Source organism: Cervus canadensis, chromosome 26 (assembly GCF_019320065.1).
Source record: "Cervus canadensis isolate Bull #8, Minnesota chromosome 26, ASM1932006v1, whole genome shotgun sequence".
NCBI classification, from domain to species: domain Eukaryota; kingdom Metazoa; phylum Chordata; class Mammalia; order Artiodactyla; family Cervidae; genus Cervus; species Cervus canadensis.
Genome location: NC_057411.1, coordinates 52652628 through 52672282, shown reverse-complemented (window position 1 = coordinate 52672282; position 19655 = coordinate 52652628). Strand labels below are relative to the sequence as shown.

Genomic DNA, 19655 nt, shown 5'->3' with positions numbered 1-19655 from the left:
TCGGGACCCATGCCGAGCCCACAGACCCATGACCCCACAGACCCCGTGACCCCACAGACCCTGTGACCCCACAGACCCCGTGACCCCGCAGACCCCGTGACCCCACAGACCCCGTGACCCCACAGACCCCGTGACCCAGGCCTGGCCCATGTCGGTGACCGAGGACACAGGCCCTCTGCTGACCTTGCCACCTGACCCTCCGGCCCTCAGCCTCTTTCTCCCCCTCCTCTTGGGGTCACCATTCAGAGGTCACATGTGAGGTCATCACCTACCTCTCTGTTGTTACCCCTCTTAGACCCACCACACACTCACAGCTGCCTACTCAGTTCTCATATCTGTCCAGGCCCTAGGCTGGGTGAGGGGGACTCAGACCCTTCCATCGGGAATAGACAAGGTTAGTGACAGTCCCAGCTCAAGGCGCCTGGCGCCCGAGGAGCCCTGGAGGGTGGGGGTCAGCTCCCGGCAGGCAGGGGACAATGCCCCGTGACCAGGAGGTGATGCAGCTCATGACCTCTGCCTGGCCGTGGGGCAACACCCCAGGTGGGCACCCGTGGCCCCATGAGTGCCCGGGAGAGGACCTGGGCGCCGGTGACCAGTCCCCAAGCCTGCAGCCGGCCCGAGAATCAGGAGTGGAGTGGAAACGTCCACAACAGCAAGAAGGGCTGATCCCAGGGCGCCGGTGTGCATCAGGAGCTGACGACCACAGTCAGAGCGGGGAGGTGGGTGATGGGTAGACCAGGCCGGGTGCAGGGAGTGGGGAGGGTTCCCCCAAGGTTTCAGCTTCAGGGCCTGCCAGCAGGACGGGGCAAAGCCCTGAGCTCAGGACTACGTGGGCTCCTGAAACCCTGAAGGCTTGGAACCCCTGACTCACAGTAGGGCTACGCTGAAGGCCAAGCCCACACAGTGCTGGTTTGAGAGGCCCCCTGCAGCCCTCACGGGGTCATTCCAGATGGCAGGGACAAAGGTGGCTCCCTGGCTCCAGCGCCCCCAGCCCGCCTCCTGGAAGCCCTTTTCTGGCTCCTGTCATGCCCCCGGGGAGGCCTGGCCCCTGCTGGTCCCCTCTGTTCCAAGAGGGGCCAGGATCACTTGAAGTCCTTCTTCAGTCCTGGCGAGGGGTCTGGCCAGGGGGCTGCAGGCCCCATGGGAAGGACACACTGGCTCACCAGAAACTTCAAATGCAAACTGAATAATTCAACACGATGAATAATTCAGTCTCTGGCACCGGCACCAGCTGCGTGGCCATTTTCCTGCTGGATTTCGTCATTACTTTGAAAGGTAATAACATGTGAAAAGCAGAAGCCACCGAATGGGATCATCGCTGCTGCTGCTTGGAGCTGGGCCAGAGCACCTTGCTCGGCATGGCAGACCCCGCGCGCTCCCACCCCAGGGTCCCATCCGGCCACGTGGGCTCTGGGGAAGAGCTGGAGGTGCTGGCCTGGCCCAGGTGGCCAGCTCGCTCCTTGGGCCCCGCCCCCGCCTGGGGCGCTGGGACAGGCGGTGCCAGGTCCAGTCCATGCTGAGATGCACCCTTTCCCACCTGCAGGGGCTGCTCCTCACGCTCCAGGGACGGGCGGGCCTTCGGTCACCCCGGGAACCCCGAGGGCCCGACTCCCTGAGGGGCCAGCCCAGGATCTGGGCTCAGAGCACATCTTCTGCGTCCACACTCTGCCTGCCCCGGACCCCGCAGGGCACTCCCCCGCACTCAGTGCACCCGGCGGGACGTGCTGTCCTGCAGACGCCCCCAGCCTGCTCCCTACCCCGGCCCGCCTCCCTGTCACCTCCTGCCGGCTATCCACTCCCTGGCCTCCTGCCCACCCATGCCCACTGGGGGGCCAGCCCTCTCCTCTTCCTGGTCTCTTCTCAGGGCTCTCAGCACAGGGGTCTGTCTGTGGGGCTGGGGGGAACCCGAGCCCACCTGGAGGGTGGGGAGTGTTAGAAAGAGGGGTCGTGACTCCCCGAGATGCCCAGAGCAGGGCCTGGGGAGGGGCTGGGCGGCCACGCGGGGCTGTGAGGGCCATGCCCCTCCTTTTCCTCCGGCTGCTGCCTGGAGCCCCCCTGTCCCCCGTGCTCCCAGGTGAAAATAGAGTTCACACAGCCTCAAAATGGAATCCCACTTCTCCCCAGCTCTGCTGCAGGTGGTAACCACAGGGGTGCGGGCCGCAGAGCAGCACCAGGCAGCCCTGGGTGAGCGCAGGGGCCTCGGTCACGAGCGGGACATGGGGGTGACAGGGAGGCCGTGAGTCCTCAGGCCTCTGCCCGGCGGAAGCCCCCGTCGCCCCCACCCTGGGGTCAGCTCGCCCGAGCCTCCCATCGGGGTCTCTGCGGCCAAAAGGAAAGTGACGTCCGGCTGACGGGCCCACACTCCACTCTGTCCAGTGGTCACTCCCTTGCTGCGCGACCCTCACAGGGTGAGTTCCCCGAGATGCACCAGCAGTCCCTGCTCTGTGAGTGACCCCACCCATCACTTTGCCATCCCCAACCCCAGAGGCCTCCTTCACCCTCCAAGGGCCGCCGGGACCAGGCCGGGGACCCTCCACGGGACACGCCATCAGAGGCCAGACCCAGTGCTTCCTGCGTCCCTCGAGGGTCCGAGCTGCCCGTGCTCTGCGTGGGTCAGGCCTGGACTCCCTCAGCCGGTGATCTGCGTCCAGCAAGGACCAATTTGGCTGACAACAGAGCGGGCCCCCTGGGGTGGGCTTCAGGCTCAAGAAATCCTTCCCAGAAAGGCAGGCTAATGAGAGGCCACCACGCGGCATGTCCTCCCCACCCTGCCCCCTCCAGTTCCCCTCACTCAGACCTGAGTAAGGCTCGGCCTGTGCGGGTCCCGCTGGTGGGCCTGCATGCCAGGAGGCCCCGGAGGTGCTGTCTGGGCCTCGGGGGACCCTGTCTGCTCACTCAGGGGTCTTCCTTTGGTCCTGGGTCGGGGCCCCTCCTCCTGTGCTTATGTCCAGGGGGCCTGGCAGCCCTGGTCAAGCAGCTCGGGCTTGCAGGGAGGGGTGGGCAGCTGAATTCAGGCCCCGTTCCTGTAGGCCCAGGGTAGGGGGTGGCCTGAGGCATGCCTCAGAGGACAAGGAGGCTGCAGCAGCCAGGCCCTTGCAGTGCAGTCCAGGGGACCATCCAGCTGAACAGGGCAGAGTCCAGTGACTGGAGCTCTGACACCACCAGCATCAGTCAGAGGCACCCTGGAGGGAAGGGGAGGCCTGGGGGCCAGGCCCGCCCCTGGATCATGTCCCCCTCCTGCAGGACCCTCAGCGGGGCCGACGAGGGGATGCAGGACAACGAGCCCTCATCCATCCAGAGCTCAAGCCACCTGTGGTCCCCGTCACCGCGTGGTCCACTGCCGCCCCAGGAGCTGTCCTGGTGGGGGTGGCAGAGGAAGGCAGGCGAGGCCATGAGATGGGGCAAGCACCATGAAGAGTCGGAGCAGTGGAGCCGGAGAGAGCTGGGGAGGGTGGCCTTCCAGGCAGCACACTGCGGGCAGGCCTGGCCCAGCCCAGATGGGTACGACGTCTATCCACCTTCAAGGCGGGAGCCCTCGAGGCCCTGGGACACCCCCTTCCCCAGACTACATCCCTGGCTGTTCAGGCTCAGTTGTGTCTGACTCTTTGCAACCCCATGGCCTGCAGCACTCTAGGCTTCTCTGTCCTTCACTATTTCCCAGAGTTTGCTCAAATTCATATCCATTGAGTTGATGATACCATCCAACCACCTCATCCTCTGTTGTTCTCGTCCCCTCCTGCCCTCAATCTTTCCCAGCATGAGGGTCTTTTCCAATGAGTCAGCTCTTCACATCAGGTGGCCAAAATATTGTAACTTCAGCATCAGTCCTTCTAATGATTATTGAGGGTTGATTTCCTTTAGGATTGATTGATCCCCTTACAGTTCAAGGGATTCTCAAGAGTTTTCTCAAATGCCACAGTTCAAAGAAAGGCATCAATTCTTCAGCGGAGGTACTTTCAGGATTCACATGGGAATTACAGCATCACATGCAGAAAAGGAAAAAGACAGAAACAGAAGGCATCCCAAACCAGAGAGAGGAGACTTCCCCTCCGCCCCCATGAGAAGCCTAGGAAGTGACTGAATCAAGTTAACCCCTCCTTCCTGGCCTGGGGGCTAGGCCCCGCCCAGTCCAGGGGACCTGTGGACCAGTCCCAGCCCAGGGCCAGGTGTGCACAGTGAGGAGCAGCACCCCACCAGTGCCAGTAGCTGCCCAGTACCCCGCCCTGTATCCAGGCTCTGCCCCCCACACCTATGTACCCTCCCCCATCCGATTCCTGGAGAGCCCCCGCCCAAGTCCCCCTAAATCTACCTGTGCCCCGACACTCACCCAAAAGCAACATGCCTGCTGGGCTCAACACTGCCTGAGGGGCCCCTCCTGCCCTCTTCCTGCCTCCCCTCCTCCTGACACCCCCTGGGGTGGCCCAGGACTCTGCAGATTGGAGGCCCATAAGCTGTGTCCTGGCCCTCAGGCCAGCTCCTCCCCAGCCTGGCTGGCCTGGGCCCGCCCCTACCTGTTAGCCGTGACAGTCCGTGGGACTCTCCAGGCCAGAATACCCGAGTGGGGAGCCTTCCCTTCTCCAGGGGATCTTCCCAACCCAGGGATTGAACCCAGGTCTCCTGCATTGCAGGGGGATTCTTTACCAGCTGAGCCACCAGGGAAGCCCAAATGCCCCCAGGAGCAGTCCCTAAAGGACGAGGTTCTGACCCCACAATTGGGTCTGGGGATCCTGGTCCTGAAACATTGCTCTCAGGGAGGAGTGTGTGTGCCAGGGACATGAGGGCAGGCAAGTGAAGGTGGGGGTGGAGTGGGGGTCCGTGGGGTGTGTGTGTGTCTGTCTGGTAGGTGAGTGTGTGTGGTGTTTGTGTCTGTGTGTGGTGTGTGTATGTGGTGTGTGTCTGTGTGTGGTGTGTATCTGTGTGGTATATGTGGTGTGGTGTGTGGTGTGGTGTGTGTGTGTGTCTGTGTGTGGTGTGTATATGTGTGGTGTGTATATGTGTGGTGTGTGTGTGTCTGTGTGTGATGTGTGTCTATATGTGGTATGTGTGTGTGTGTGGTGTTTGTGTCTGTGTGTGGTGTGTGTATGTGGTGTGGTGCACGGTGTGTGTGTGTGGCGTGTGTCTGTGTGTATTATGTGTGTGTGTTTGTGTGTGGTGTGTATATGTGTGGTGTGTGTGTGTCTGTGTGTGATGTGTCTATATGTGGTATGTGTGTGTGTGTGGTGTTTGTGTCTGTGTGTGGGGTGTGTATGTAGTGTGTGTGTGTGGTGTGTATCTGTGTGGTGTATGTGGTGTGGTATGTGGTGTGGTGTGTGTGTGTGTTATGTGTGTGTGTCTGTGTGTGGTGTGTGTGTCTGTGTGTGATGTGTGTCTATATGTGGTATGTGTGTGTGTGGTGTTTGTGTGTGGGGTGTGTATGTGGTGTGTGTGTGGGATGTTTGTGTGTGTCTGTGTGTGGTGTGTGTGGCATGTGTGTGTGTGTCGTGTGTGTATGTGGTGTGGTGCATGGTGTGTGTGTGTGGTATGTGCGTGTGTCTGTGTGTGGTGTGTATCTGTGTGGTGTGTGTGTCTGTGTGTGGTGTGTGTGTGGTGTGTGTATGTGTGTGTGTGTGGTGTGTGTATGTGTGTGTGTGTCTGTGTGGTGTATGTGGTGTGGTGCGTGGAGTGTGTGTGTGTGTGTGGTGTGTGTATGTGTGTGTGTGTCTGTGTGGTGTATGTGGTGTGGTGCGTGGAGTGTGTGTGTCTGTGTGGTGTGTGTGTATGTGAATGTGTCTGGTGTGTGTGTGGTGTGTGTGTATGTGTGTGTGTGTGCTGTGGTGCATGGTGTGTGTGTGTGTCTGTGGTGTGTGTGTGTGTGTGTCTATGTGTGGTGTGTGTATGTGCTGTGTGTGGTGTATGTGGTGTGGTGCATGGTGTGTGTGTGCCTGTGTCTGGGGTGTGTATGTGGTGTGTGTGTGTGTGTGTGTGTTGTGTGTGTGGTGTGTATGTGGTGTATGTGTGTGGGGGGTGTGTGTATGTGGGGGGTGTGTGTGTGTGTGTGGTGTGGTGCGTGGTGTGTGTGGTGTGCATGTGGTGTGTGTCTGTGTGTGTGGTGTGTGTCTGCTGTGTGGTGTGTGTGTGTGTGTGTGGTGTGTGTGTCTGTGTGGTGTGTGTATGTGTGTGTGTCTGTGTGTGGTGTGTATGTCTGTGTGTGGTGTGTGTGGTGTGGTGTGTGGTGTGTGTGTGCCTGTGTGGTGTGTGTGTGTCTGTGTGGTGTGTATGTGTGTGTGTGTCTGTGTTTGGTGTCTGTGTGGTGTGTGTGGGGTGTGTGTGTGTGTGTCTGTGGTGTGTATGTGGTGTGGTGCATGGTGTGTCTGTGTGGTTTGTGTGTGTGGTGTGTGTGTCTGTGTGTGGGGTGTGTATGTGGTGTGTGTGGTGTGTGTGTGTGTCTATGTGGTGTGTGTCTGTGTGGGGTGTGTATGTGGTGTATGTGTGGGGTGTGTGTGTCCGTGTGTGGTGTGTGTGGCGTGTGTGTGTGTGTGGTGTGTATATGTGGTGCGGTGCATGGTGTGTGTGTGTGTGTGTGTGTGTGTGTGGTGTGTGTGTATGTGTGTGTGTCTGTGGTGTGTCTGTGGTGTGTATGTGGTGGTGTGTGTGTGTGTGGGGGGGGGTGTGTGTATGTGGTGTGTCTGTGTGGGGGTGTGTGTGTGTGTGTGTGTCTGTGGTGTGGTGCGTGGTGTGTGTGTGTGTGTGTGTGTGTGTGTGTGTGTGGTGTGTGTGTGGTGTATGTGTGTGGTGTATGTGTGTGTGTGGTGTGTGTGTCTGTGGGGTGTGTGTGTGGTGTGTGTGTGTGGGGGGGTGTGTATGTGGTGTGTGTGTCTGTGGGGTGTGTGTGTGGTGTGTGTGTGTCTGTGTGTGGTGTATGTGGTGCGGTGCATGGTGTGTGTGTGTGTGGTGTGTATGTGGTGTGTGTGGTATGTGTGTGGTGTGTGTGTGTGTGGGGGGGTGTGTATGTGGTGTCTCTGTGTGTGGGGCATGTCTGTGTGTGTGTGGTGTGTATGTGGTGTGGTGTGTGTGTGTGTGTGTGTGTGTGTGGTGTATGTGTCTGTGTGTGGGGTGTGTCTATATGTGGTTGTGTGTGTGTGGTGTTTGTGTCTGTGTGTGGGGTGTGTATGTGGGGTGTGTGTGGGGTGTGTGTGTGTCTGTGTGTGGTGTGTGTGCGTGTGTGTGGTGTGTGTATGTGGTGCGGTACATGGGGTGTGTGTGTGTGGGGGGTGTGTGTGTGGGGGGGGTGTGTATGTGGTGTTGTGTGGTGTGTGTGTGGTGTGTGTGTGGTGTGTGTGTCTGTGTCTGTGTGTGTGTGTGGTGTGTGTGTGGGGTGTGTATGTGGTGTGTCTGTGTGTGGGGTGTGTCTGTGTGTATGTGGTGTGTATGTGGTGTGGTGTGTGGTATGTGTGGTGTGTCTGTGTGTGGGGTATGTCTGTGGTGTGTATGTGGTGCGGTGCGTGGTGTGTGTGTGTGTGTGGTTTGTGTGTGTGTGGGGTGTGTGTGTGTGTGTGTCTGTGGTGTGTCTGTGGTGTGTGTGTGTGTGTGTGTGTGTGTGGTGTGTGTGGTGTGTGTGTGGTATGTGTGTCTGTGTGGGGTGTGTGTGTGGGGGGGTGTATATGTGGTGTGTGTGGTGTGTGTGGGGTGTGTATGTGTGTGTGTCTGTGGTGTTTATGTGGTGCGGTGTGTGGTGTGTGTGTGTGGGGGGTGTGTGTATGTGTGTCGTGTGGTGTGTATGTGTATTGGTGTGTGCGTGTGGTGTGTGTGTGGGGTGGTAGTGTGTGGTGGTGGGTGTGTATGTGGTGTGTGTGTGTGGTGGGGTTGTATGTGTTGTGTCTGGTGTCTGTGTGTATGTGGTGTGGTGTGTGTGTGTGTGGTGTGTGTGGTGTGTGTGTCTGTGGTGTGTATGTGGTGCGGTGCGTGTGGTGTGTGTGTGTGGGGGGTGTGTGTATGTTGCGTCTGTGGTGTGTATGTGGTGCGGTGCGTGGGGTGTGTATGTGTGTGTGTCTGTGGTGTGTCTGGTGTGTATGTGGTGCGGTGTGTGGTGTGTGTGTGTGTGTGGTGTGTGTGTGGGTGTGTGTGTGGGGGGGGATGTGTACGTGGTGTGTGTGTGGGGGGGGTGTGTATGTTGTGTCTGTGGCGTGTATGTGGTGCGGTGCGTGTGGTGTGTGTGTGTGTGGTGTGTGTGTGGGTGTGTGTGTGGGGGGGGATGTGTACGTGGTGTGTGTGTGGGGGGTGTGTGTGTATGTTGTGTCTGTGGCGTGTATGTGGTGCGGTGCGTGTGGTGTGTGTGTGTGGGGGGGGATGTGTATGTGGGGTGTGTGTGTGTGTGTGTGTGTGTGTGTGTGTGTGTGTGGGTTGCTGCGCCCTCCGGGCAGCGAGCCCCCCTCCCACGGCCGGGCACTGGAGAGGGGCAGAGTCATCACCGAGGCCTGGGGCTGCGGCTCCTGGCAGGGCCCAGTGCGCCCGAGGGCACCGGGGGACGGGGGCTCAGTGGCTGCAGAGTGAGGGGGTCCGAGCCGGCTTCATGCTGGACAGAGGGTCTCCCCTGGCCAGGATTCCCACCTCCGAACTCCACCTGGGCGGGGGTGCTTCTCTCAGGCCCATTCACAGAGCTGGGGACAGTCACCCGCGCGTGCTGGGACAGGGCGATTCCCGAGGTCAGTGAGGGACCCACCAGGCAGTCTGGGGCTTGGTCCTGCGGCAAGGGAACCGCCACGAGCAAGGGCCCACTTCTCCCGGGGCCCCATGGGGCCCGAAGGGGTCTATCCCTGGGTCCCCCAAGGCAGAGCCTGGACTCGGGCCCGGGGCAGCAGTTCCTCTCTGAGGCCTCAGAAGTAGTGACCGGGGCAGGCAAGGAAGCCAGCGGGGGTCAGCAGCTGAGCTGGCCCAACCCGTCTTCCTGGTTCACAAGCAAACAAGTCCTTTCCTTTCCACAAATGGGCATTTGCCGGTAATCCAACAAGGGCGGGATTCCAGCCTGCTTTCTGTGCTGGAGCCAAGCACGTGGGCCTCCCCCGGCACCCGAGGGTCCCCAGCCCACAAACCCCGGGGGCAGGCAGCCTCCCTGAGGTAAGGAGAGCCACACAGCAGGAACATGACGAGGGTCCGCCGTCAGGGGGCTTCCTGCAGAGGAGTCACAAGCCCAGCTCCTCCAGACTCAGGGCGCAGCAGAGGCCACAGGGGACGGGCTGGGAGGGACGGCCGGCATGGGATGAGGGTAGTGTCCCTCGCAACGCCCGTCACCCAGATGCTCTGGCACATGCTGGGTGGGGCCTCTACAGGGCAAGGGTGGCCAGACTAGGGGGTCCTGGGTCCAGACCCAACCTCTGCAGAGCCGCCCCCCAGCACAGCCTCTGCGAGCGGGGGAACGGCTGGTGGTGCCGGCTTAGGGCCAGGGTCACTCGCTGAGCCCCCGGGGGCCCACTGCAAGGGCCACGCCTGGTCCCTGGAGGATGGAGACACTGGGGCTGTCACCCACCCTGGCGCTAACTCAGAGCCGGGGGCGTGAGGAAGTGCCCACCAGACCCAGGGGAGGCAGGCCCTGCAGGGCCTGAGCTGGCGCCTGGAACGCGCGTGTGCACCCTCGGGCCTACTTGGGTCGTTTGCTGTTCTTCAGGAGGCCTCAGCCTGTGGAGGGCCAGGTTTACGCCTCCCAGGTGTTAAGGCGCCCACCTCAGAGGGGACGGAGCAGCGGCCAGGCCCTCAGCTTCCTCCCCTGCCCTCTGCTCAGACCCGTGGCCCAGGATGGGGTCGGGGGGGACCCAGGGGCAGAGGTTGGAAGGTCCGGGGCCTCAGGAGGGGAAGCTGGACTGAGGTCCCAGAAGCTTCGGGTCAGAGTCCAGCTGCCCATACTCCCAGGTGAAGCCTGATCTGAGGACGTGCCCACAAGTGCAGCAAGGGATGAGTCCTGAGAGGTGGCGCCCTCCTGAGTCTTCCTGGTATCACAGCTGCCTCAGTGACTCACATGTCGGTACAGAGCCTGCAGGGCCAGCCCGCAGCCCTCCAGGCGGCAGCTCTAGCAGGGCTGGGCCACGGGTGCCGGGCGGCCAGGAGGGGACGAGCCCTGGGGTGCGGACACTCAGAGGAGGCCGGACCGTCACCTCCGACCAAAACTGCAAGGCACGCAGCCGCTGCTGGCTGTCCTGATCTGCTGGCCCCAGGCCCACACTGCCCGGCCTTCCTGCCGGGACTGACCGCCCAGCCCAGGGCCCGTGGGGGCCTGGCTCGGCGCGGACGAGGAGCCTGGTGCTTCAGGGCAGGGTCCCTGCACTGCACCTCCACGGACAACAGCAGACAGGCCGGGAGGTGGAGAGGCAGCCGGAGACGAGGGTCATCAGAAAATAGTTTAATTCTGTACAGTGGTCACCAGGCTGATTACAGGGGAAGACACAAACGCTCACGGAAAAACTCCGCAGGACAGCAGCGCAGCGCCATCCACCTCGTGGACACGCCACCGGACAGAACAAATCACAGCCGTGACACGCGTGGGAGAAGCACGGAGTGTCACATTTCCTTTGGGGCCAAGAGAGAAAAGGAGAGAACTGGGAGGCTTTGGAATGCTTTCTCTTCTCCTGCCGGGAGCGGCATCAGCTCCGACCCGCTGAGCACACGGGCACAATGCGACGACTGGGTGCAGCCACGCCCGCCCACGCTGCCGGAGCCCCGGCCACCCTCGAGGGCCGCTCACAGCTGCGGCTCCAGAGCCACATGCGCAGCCGCACCCGCGGTTCAGAAGAGCGGCTGGGAGCCCTGGCTCTCAAACTCAGCCCAGGCGTCATTGAGCTCCATGAAGATCATCCGCGCGTACTGCTCGTGGGGCTGCCCCCGGGCCTGCAGGGTGGACGGCACAGTAAGGGCGGCCTTCCCCTCACCTGCCCACCCCATCCCCACGCCCACCCCAACCCGGTGCCCACCTTGTCCAGGGGACCCCCAACCCGGCGCCCACCTTGTCTGGGGGACCCCCAACCTGGCACCCACCCCAACCCAGTGCCCACCTTGTCCAGGGGACCCCCAACCCAGTGCCCACCTTGTCCGGGGGACCCCCAAACCGGCGCCCACCCCAACCCCACACCCACCTTGTCCGGGGAACCCCCACCCTGGCGCCCACGCCCACCTTTTCCGGGGGACCCCCACCCCGGCGCCCGCGTCCGCGCCCACCTTGTCGGGGTGGACCACCAGCACGGCGCGGCGGTAGTGCTTCTTCACTTGTGCGGGCGTCACCAGGTCGGCCATGCCCACCGGCGTCCAGCGGCTCTCGCCGTCCCACAGTGCCGTGTGCAGCGTGGACAGCAGTGCGCGGATGTTCCTTTCCTTGCCCTCCGTCCACTCCAGGAGCTGCGGGAGACAAGGTACCGCTGAGGGGGCACTGGGCCCGGCCTGCACCAGCCCCGCAGCTGGGGTGAGCCCCACGGAGCCGGGCTCTGACCGTGAGACGCATAGCCCCGTTTCTGCACTGACCCCTCACCCCACCCGGCACAGCCAACACGTCCCTGGGTCTGGACGGACAGGACGTGGAGGAGACTGGCGTGTGGAACCAGGGACCCGTCCTTGACGGGGTCATCCACAGACGACCTGCCATCACGGCCTCCGCCTGTCCCTGGCCTGGGGCCCCAGCGCCCGGCAGGAACAATGCTGGACTCCAGGGGGCCCTCAGAGGACCCCACGGCCCCGTCTCCCAGCTGTCCTCCCGAGGTCAGTGCGTAAGCACACAGACGTCTGTCACCCTGCAGTCTCTGCGGGTCAGACCCTGACCAGGGTCACACCTGGCTGGTCTCAGAGGTGTGAGAAGCTTAACGAGCACGAAGCCTCTTGTCCCAGCCACGTGGGGACAGCTGATCTTTCACCCCAGAGCTTTCAGAAGAGCAGTGAATGTGGACGGAAGCCCCCTCCCCGCAATGTGCTGCACGAAGGTCCTCACGTCTGAGCCAGCAGCCAGCTGGTTGCATCCCTCCCCTAGTACCTTCAGCTTCAGCGGATCTGAGTCCCGGGCCTGGTCCTGCCTCCTCATCTCAGCGATGGTCCGCGGCCCCTTCCTGTCAGCCCGTGAGGAGAAGCCCTGGTTGGACAACAGGTCTTCAAAATCGTTCTCTGACACCCTCGGCTTTGGACCTGCAGGTGAGCAGAGGGTCAGGGGCACCCAGACAGCCTGCCCGCCCCTTCGCGCTGTGCAGGGGCTCAAGGACTCCTCGGACAGAGGCACGGCTGAGATGGGCAACAGCTGACGGAGCTGCCTGAGCTGCGGGTTCACCACTGCGGGTGGCGTTGTGGCAGGCGTCGGGACCACCCCCCTGAGGCGAGTGTTGCAGTCGGGTCTGGCTCAGCCACCGCTGCCTGGCCAGCGAGACAGAGAAGGTTCCTGGACAGGGTGGCCCGGCCGCCTGAAGTGCCTGCCAGGGGCGGAGGTCACCCAGACACTCATCTGAAACCATGAACTTCCATCCCAAGGTGCTCCCGCCAGTGGAGTCTCTTTAAACACCCTTCCCCAGGACTGAAATGAGCCGGACAAGACAAGATGTGGCTTCGCTGTGCCCCCTTCACAGGGCGGCAGGGGAACTCACCGAAGCTAGGGGCGCGGACTCCCCGCTCCTCCCGGCTGCCGATCACACTAAAGCTGGAGGTGTAGTTAGGCCTTGGCTGTACACTGGCTTTGGGGGGCGGCTTGGCGTGGGGGGGCCACGGGGTGCCCTGGGCTGGGGGCCGACTTGTCTGCCAGGAGCCGCTGGCCTTGGGAGGGGGCGCTGCTTTGGGACCAAAGCCCCCAGGAGTAGATGTGGCAGGCGAGCCTGGGGAGACAGTTCCCCCAGGAGCGTCAGCGACAGCCTGGACAGGCTGCCCTGCAGGCGCTCAGGCCTCAGGAACCGTGCCCCAGGTCAGTGGCCGCGACGGGCTCCCCTCCCCACGCGCTCACACACAGGACCAGTCCAGGAAGCTCAAAACCAGTGCCGAGCCCCCAGCCCCTGACCAGCATACGTGGGTATCATGTGTCACGTGTATGGTCCTTGGCCACTTCATGCGTGTACAAGCAGCAAGCAGCGGGGTCAAGACGGCCCTGTTTTCCATCCTCTGACCATCATCTCAAGAACATTCGAGAAGTGGAATCGCAGGACAGGCAGCCTTTGCGATGGGCTCTTCTCCCTCAGGACACGCCCAGCTGCAGGCCGGCGGGTGGACGCACCGTGGACTCCGGCAGGTTCCATCTGAGGCCACTGCCAGTGGCGGCCGTGTGCGCTGGGGCCGGACCCCTGAGAAGCCCGCACGTGCCTCTGGGGTCCCCCCGAGAAGGACGCCTGCCAGCTCTGCACCTGGCGCTGCCCCTGACACGAGGTGTGGCTACCGTCCTCTCTGCAGCTCACTCATCTCCAAGTCGGACGGGTCTGCCTTTGTTTTCGCTGTTGCTGCTCCCACACATGCAGGAGCTGTCACACGTGTGGTTCAGAGCTGTTTTCCCCACTCCAGCTTCTCATCCTGCTGACTGCCTTCAGCACAGCAGAAACTGCTGATTAAGTCCAATTTACCCATTTTTCTCTGATGGATCATGGTCCAGGTGACACGCCTTTCTGTTTTCCTCTAAAGGCTTTAGAAATCTATGGCCGCTGCTGAGCAGTGGTCCCTTACTTGCTGTTTCAGGTGTGAAGTTCATGGCAAGGCCACTTTCCTTGCCCAGCGACTCTACGAATGGCTTCGCACCAGTCTTCCAGCTCCTCCATCCTGCCCCGGGACCTGTGTGTCTGTCCTGACCACACCACACAGGGCTAATTCCAGCAGCTAGAGTCCGCCAGGGCCTGGTGGGCTGAACCGACCACTGGCCCTAACTCTCCAATAAATTCTACAGTGAGTCCATCTGAATTCTGGTGGGGACTGAGCTGACCCCTTGACCACTGCTGGAGAGCCTTCCCCTCACTGGTCTCTGGGAGGCAAGCTAGTCTCCCTGCTCACTGAGGCCTTCCCCGACCTCCTGCATCCTGGGACCCTCGTCAATGCACCCTGGGGCCTGAAACGCTTTCCCAGGGAAACAGCACGCTGTCTGCACATGGCCACACTGCCTGTCCCTCCTGCCCCTCTCCTACCTGCGTGCACTGCCGGGGTCAGCCCCGGAGAGCGTGCGGTCTTCCGAAACCCAGCGTGAGGCAGGCAGCAGGACTCTGAGGCCGCGCCGGCTCAAGTCTACAGACTACGAGCCACTGGTCTGTCAAGAGTGCTCCCCACAGTGGGTTGGACTCCAGGGACACCTTTTCTGCACTACGGTATGATCACACAGTTCCCCTCCAGAGCCAGTTAACGTGGATCGTGCCTGTGGGTTTGAGGATGTTGAGCTGGCCGTGCCTTCTGGGACAAGCCCTGCCTGGCTGTGGCGAGCTCTCGCGCTGGTCTCTGTGAGCGATGCTTCCCTGGGGTCTCTGGTTTTCTTCTGCATTGTCTCTGTCTGGTTTTGGCATCAGCCTCATAAAATGAACTGCAAAATATTCCCTCCTCTTCCTACTTCCTAGAAAGATCATGTAGAACTGGTGTGAGTTCTTTAAACATTTCGTAAAATTCTCCAGTGAATCCAGCTGGGCCTAGAGATCTCCATGGACGGTTTCTAACTGAGCTCACTTTCGTCACGGTTACAGACCCTCTCCAACAACCTGCCTCCCCGGCATGGCCCCTTCACAGCAGGCCTAGGGGTGGGGCTGAGGCTGTGAGTCTGCTTTCCTTTGGCACCTCCAGGCTCTGTGGAGAACTCATGCTAACCTCTCTTTTTAATCCAACTTAGGAGAGATTTGTCAGCTTTACTAATCTTCTCAGAGAACTACCTTTTTGATCAACCCATTTTCTCTAGTTTTCTTTTTCACAGATTTGGGCTTTTTATCATTTCCTTCCTTCTATTTGCTCTAAGTTTACTTTGCTTTTCTTTACAAACACCTTTAGCTGAGAACTCATAATACCAGTAAGCCGTCTCCTCTTCCAAACTGCACACTCAATGTTATACATCTCCCTCCCGGCATTGCTTTAGCTGCACACCTCACGTTTAGCTATGTTGTGCTTTCATTCCGTTTGACAAGAGTTTTATTTCCCTTGAGACTTCCCACATAACCTGTGTTATTCAGAAGTGTGTCATTCAATTTCGAAGAGCTTGATTTCTCAGTTATCTCACCATCATCGATTTCTCCTTCGGTTTTGTCAAGGAACCATATGCTCTGCTGGTTTCAGTTCTAAGGTGCTGAGGGCCGTTTATGGCCCAGCACATGGCCTTTCCTGCGGCTGCTTGGCTGCCTGAGGACCTGTGTCCGGCTGCTGGGCAGTGTCCTGTGGAAGCCCCACAGCTTCACTGGCCTTCTGTCTGACGGCTCCATCTGCGCTGACACAGGGGTGCCGGGCTCTCCAGCCAGAATGTAGGTCTGTTTCTCCTTTCAGCTCCATGAGCTTCAAGCAGGACTCTGTTTTCTGAGTGGGGTGTGATGGACGTCTGCGGTCACAGTGCCAGGCTGAAGGCGGGGCTCCACCCTGAGAATGGGCACCCCGGATCCTGAGAAGTCCTTTCCACCACAGGCAGCGCCGGAGAGGCTCGGGATGGCCCTGCCTCAAAGAGCCCAGGATAGAGGCAGAAAGCCCATGACACACCCACAGTTCCAGGAATGCATTCAGGGAGACAATGAAACCTTGTGAAACTCTGGAAAGCGCCTGGGGATGTTATTTTCACCTAAAATTCCACATGCCTCCCAATTGCCAAGGGATGAGACAGGCACACGGCCTCCAAAGAATCAACGTTCTTAAACGTATTCTCAAAAAGGACAGTGACCGGTGGTGAATTCTGCACCCCAGTCCCACCCCCTGAGCAGGGCAGGCAGGTTCCACCATCCTGGGCTGAGGCAGCCCCCAGCTGGCCCCCACACCCCATGGAGCCGGCAGAAGGGCTAGTCCCTGTGCCTGCTCTGGCAACTCCCGGCGTTGTCTTGGCAACAAGCTCCTGAAAGGAGGCAGAGGGGCCTCTCCTGGTATTGCTGGGCCCTGGGGGACCGGGCGAGGCTGACCTCAGGGGGACGCAGAGCCCCCCCCCCCCCAGGGAGACCTGGTGCTCCCCACATACCTCAGGGGGGTGCAGACCCCCCAGAGAGGCCTAGTGTTCCCATGTGCCTCAGGTGGCCATCAGGTTACCTTGGAGGCCGGAACTGAGGTCACCGAGGTCTGCAAATGGGTCCTGGCTCTGAGACTTGGTCTGGCTGGCCGAAAGGCCAGGAGGGGCCGGCTGGTCTCCAGGAGAGAAGAAGGGGCCTGGAGAAGGGCAGGGGCATCAGCACCCACGCACTGGAGTGGCACAGCCTCTGCCGCAGCTCACATGCTGAAGGCCTCACTTGGCAGTCACCTCACTTGGGACAAGGCCACACACACAGCGGGGCTGCCCCTGAGGCTCTGTGGGGGTGCTCACCCAACAGCCCGTACAGACCATCTGGGCCTGCCCCACCGCCCCTCGGAACCCAAAGTGTGAGTGCGCGTTCCCACACTCTCCGTTAACTCTCAGTCCTGTCCTGCCCCAACTCCTGGGTCACTGAGGAGTCACTGTGAGGTCATTACAAGCGACAGCAGCTCAGAAAGAGCTCTCATCAACCAATCAGAAAAAGGTGCCTCTCTGACGCATAAAACTAAAGAACGTGGAACAGTTCTCAAATGAAATATAAATAACCAGACCCATACAAAACAATAAACCACCTCACTCACAATGAAGAAAAGCAAACTGGAAGGACTGGCAGCCCGTCAGACCGCCGGAGGCCCGTCTGTGAGGGGCGCCCGGCGGCGCAGTGATGACGAGCACACCTCCCAGGGCAGGAGCCAGGCAGACCCGGGCTGACCCTGGGCCGGGACAACCCCCTGGGGGGCGCGGGAACCACTCCAGGGTTCTTGCCTGGTGAACCCCATGGACAGAAGAGCCTTGGGGGCTGCAGTCCACGGGGTCACAGATAGACATGACTGAAGCGACTTAGCGTGCACATACACATCTGTGAAGTCACAGCCTGCCGACGAACAGAACTGACAGGGCATGTGTCATGGGCCTCACACACATCGCTGCCTCCAGAGCAACTCAGTACGGGGTCTCCTAGAGGACACAGGTGACGAGAGGCCAGACGCCCTCCCAGCCCCAGGAGGGCAGACCAGGACAGCCTGCGGCCTCGCTGGGGCCCTGCAGGAGGCATCAAGGAACAGCTGGGGTAAAAACTAACTTCAGAACCAGCCGCAGGTGTGGCAGGGAGGGGCTGGGGCCCTGCTCCTGACCCCCCTCTTGGGGTGGGCACAGTCCCCACTAACCGTCTGCAGCCAGCGTGGGGGCTGGCGCCTCGGCCCAGGTGTCCCAGGCTCCCAGCAGGTCAGGGTGGCTGGCAGAGGCAGTCATCTTGCTGGGCTCGGAGGGCAGGTCCCCTGGGAGAACAGCAGCACTCTCTGAGTGTCCTCGGCAGGGCGGACACACAGCCTCACATGGGTTCTCAGGCCCTGGGGACAGGCTGGCCGCGGGCGCCGTCTGCAGGGCGCCCCCATCTCCTGCTTGGGCGGGTGGGAGGGAACTGGCACCCCAACAGCTGCCCTCAGGAGATGGAGACAGGGCAGCCGGGCAGGGGGCCCCCAGGAGCTCCCGGCACCCAAGCTCCCGCAGGCTGTGCTCACATCCTCTGGGCTGCCCTCCGACTGGCTCCCTCGGGCTGAGAATGCGGTGTGCGGAGTCAGCAAGTGGACATGCTGAGGGTGGTGCTGAGACCAGTATCTAAGAGGTTCCTCACCTGAGTTTCTCCAGGGTCCTCCTCCTGCTGCAGCCAGCCACACACCTACGCCCCCCAAACCTGCCTCATGCCCCCCTGAGCCCAGCAGGGTGCATGGCACAGACACTGGCTGCACCCCCGTCCTGGGGAAGGCAGGACCCCTGGCTGTGCCCGCCCGTCCGCCCCCAGGGGCGGAGGCCGCCCTCACCTAGATGCAGGAAGTCAGTGCCGCAGGCTGGGGGTGGAGCACTGTGGGTGGAGGGGAAGGGCGCGGGCTGGGCAGCCGAGGCGTCTGAGTTGAGGAATTCACCGAAGAGGTCGGGCTGCGAGCTGGGGGGGGCATCCGCGTCGGGTGGCAGCAGGAGCAGGCCGAATGGGTCAGCTGCGGTGACACCGAGCGGGCGTGCGTGAGCACGGGCACTGCCAGGCACTCACCCCGGGACAACCCTCCCCGGGCACCTGGGCCCCTAGTGGGAGGCAGCGCTGACCAGCGCCCGCCTCACGGTGGTGCAAGGTGCTGAACGGCAGACCACTCCCAGCAGCAGAACCTACCATCCGGGGCGGCGGTCTGTGTGCAAGGGGCAGGGGCTGGGCTGCTAAAGAGCAGGCCACCCGCAGCTCCCTCTGGAGCAGGATCTGGGGCCCCGAGCAGGCAGCTGAGCAGGTCTGCATTGCTGGGGGGGCCGCCAGGGGCATGGGGGGCGGGCGCGGGCCCAGCCTCCACGTGCAGCCCCAGGAGGTCCACGCTGTCCTCCTGCGGTGCGGCGGGGCCGGGCGCATCCTCGTCGCCTGTGTCCCCACTCTCCGCAGAGGGCGTTGGGGCTTCCTCGTCGGACGGCTCGCTCACACGGCCATCCTCAGCCACAGCAGAGGGACCCTCCTCGGCCAGGGGACCCTCCGGGCCCGTCGTGGAGTCCCGGTCCTCTGCAAAGAAGACGGCAGGACGGCTATGGCTCAGCACGAGGGGGCGCTGAGGGGAGCCCCGAGGGGCAGCCAGGCCCACCGACCCACCCCGCCAGTCCAGCGTGTGTAGGAAGTGGTCGGCGTCCACGCTGCTGTGAGGCGAGTCCGCCTCCGGGGGCTCGGCGTCCGTGGGCCCGGCCTCGGCATCATACTGTGCGGTGGACCCAGGCTGCCTGGGGAGCTCTGGCTTCCCTGCAGGAAGAGGGGGTGTCAGGCCCCCCACTCAGGGCTCCGGGACCAGGCCCAGGGCTGGGAAGAGCTTGCACGACCAGAACCCACAGGACAACCAACTTGGGCCCATAATTGCTGCCCGAGGCTGCCCCAGGTCATACGTGTGCACACATGTATATCCATGCACACACAGGCATGCACACAAGAGGTGCACGTGCTTTTCAGGAATACTTAGCTATACCTCACGTGAAAAATTGAGAAAAAGCCAGCCAAGAACACAGGCAACTTGTGCCGTGACCAAGGGAGCCGCAGGGTCACCACCAGCGGGCTTCCGGCACTCGCTCAGAAGCGCTCTGGAAGAAAGTACCTTGACCCCGCGGACACGGGGTCACCAGGATGACCTCTGCAGGGGGCCCCATAGGTGTGCCCGCAATGCAGGATCTCACCAAACTTGGACAGGACGTCCTGCTGCTCCTCCCGGCTGGAGAAGAGGATCTTGGGATTCAGCCCTCGCATGCCCGCACCCTCCCAGGGTGGAGCCTCACGGCCCGGCCTGTCTCTGGGCTCCACCTCCACCTCCAGGTTCACTTGGAACAGGTCAGGGTACTTCTCCTGGATGTCGCAAGCATCCAGGTCATACCTGCAGTTGGAAACCAGATGCAGGTTAGGAAGGACCACAGGCACTTCAGGGGTCACTCCAACGTCCACTAGGATGCAAGCGTGGGGCAGGGCTGTGTTCTCGGCGGGCAGCCTGCCCACGCCTCAAGCTCT

General features: G+C 61.5%; 1 protein-coding gene across 5 annotated transcripts in view; it reads right to left on the bottom strand.

Annotated features, from left to right (window-relative positions):
- Positions 1-10354: 10354 nt before the first annotated feature.
- Positions 10355-19655, bottom strand: part of GAK (cyclin G associated kinase) — a 48331-nt gene continuing 39030 nt past the window's right edge. For 4 of the 5 annotated variants that reach the window (XM_043448518.1, XM_043448519.1, XM_043448522.1 and 1 more), the window contains 10 exons: positions 19331-19524; positions 18762-18905; positions 18303-18674; positions 17959-18132; positions 17305-17415; positions 16159-16275; positions 12582-12806; positions 11984-12132; positions 11182-11358; positions 10355-10854 (listed from right to left, as the gene is read on the bottom strand). In XM_043448518.1, coding sequence (XP_043304453.1) covers positions 10753-10854; positions 11182-11358; positions 11984-12132; positions 12582-12806; positions 16159-16275; positions 17305-17415; positions 17959-18132; positions 18303-18674; positions 18762-18905; positions 19331-19524 — 1765 coding nt within the window. In that variant the 3' untranslated portion in view covers positions 10355-10752. The remainder of the gene's footprint in view (positions 10855-11181; positions 11359-11983; positions 12133-12581; positions 12807-16158; positions 16276-17304; positions 17416-17958; positions 18133-18302; positions 18675-18761; positions 18906-19330; positions 19525-19655) is intronic. The other variant, XM_043448520.1, reaches the window with a different exon arrangement.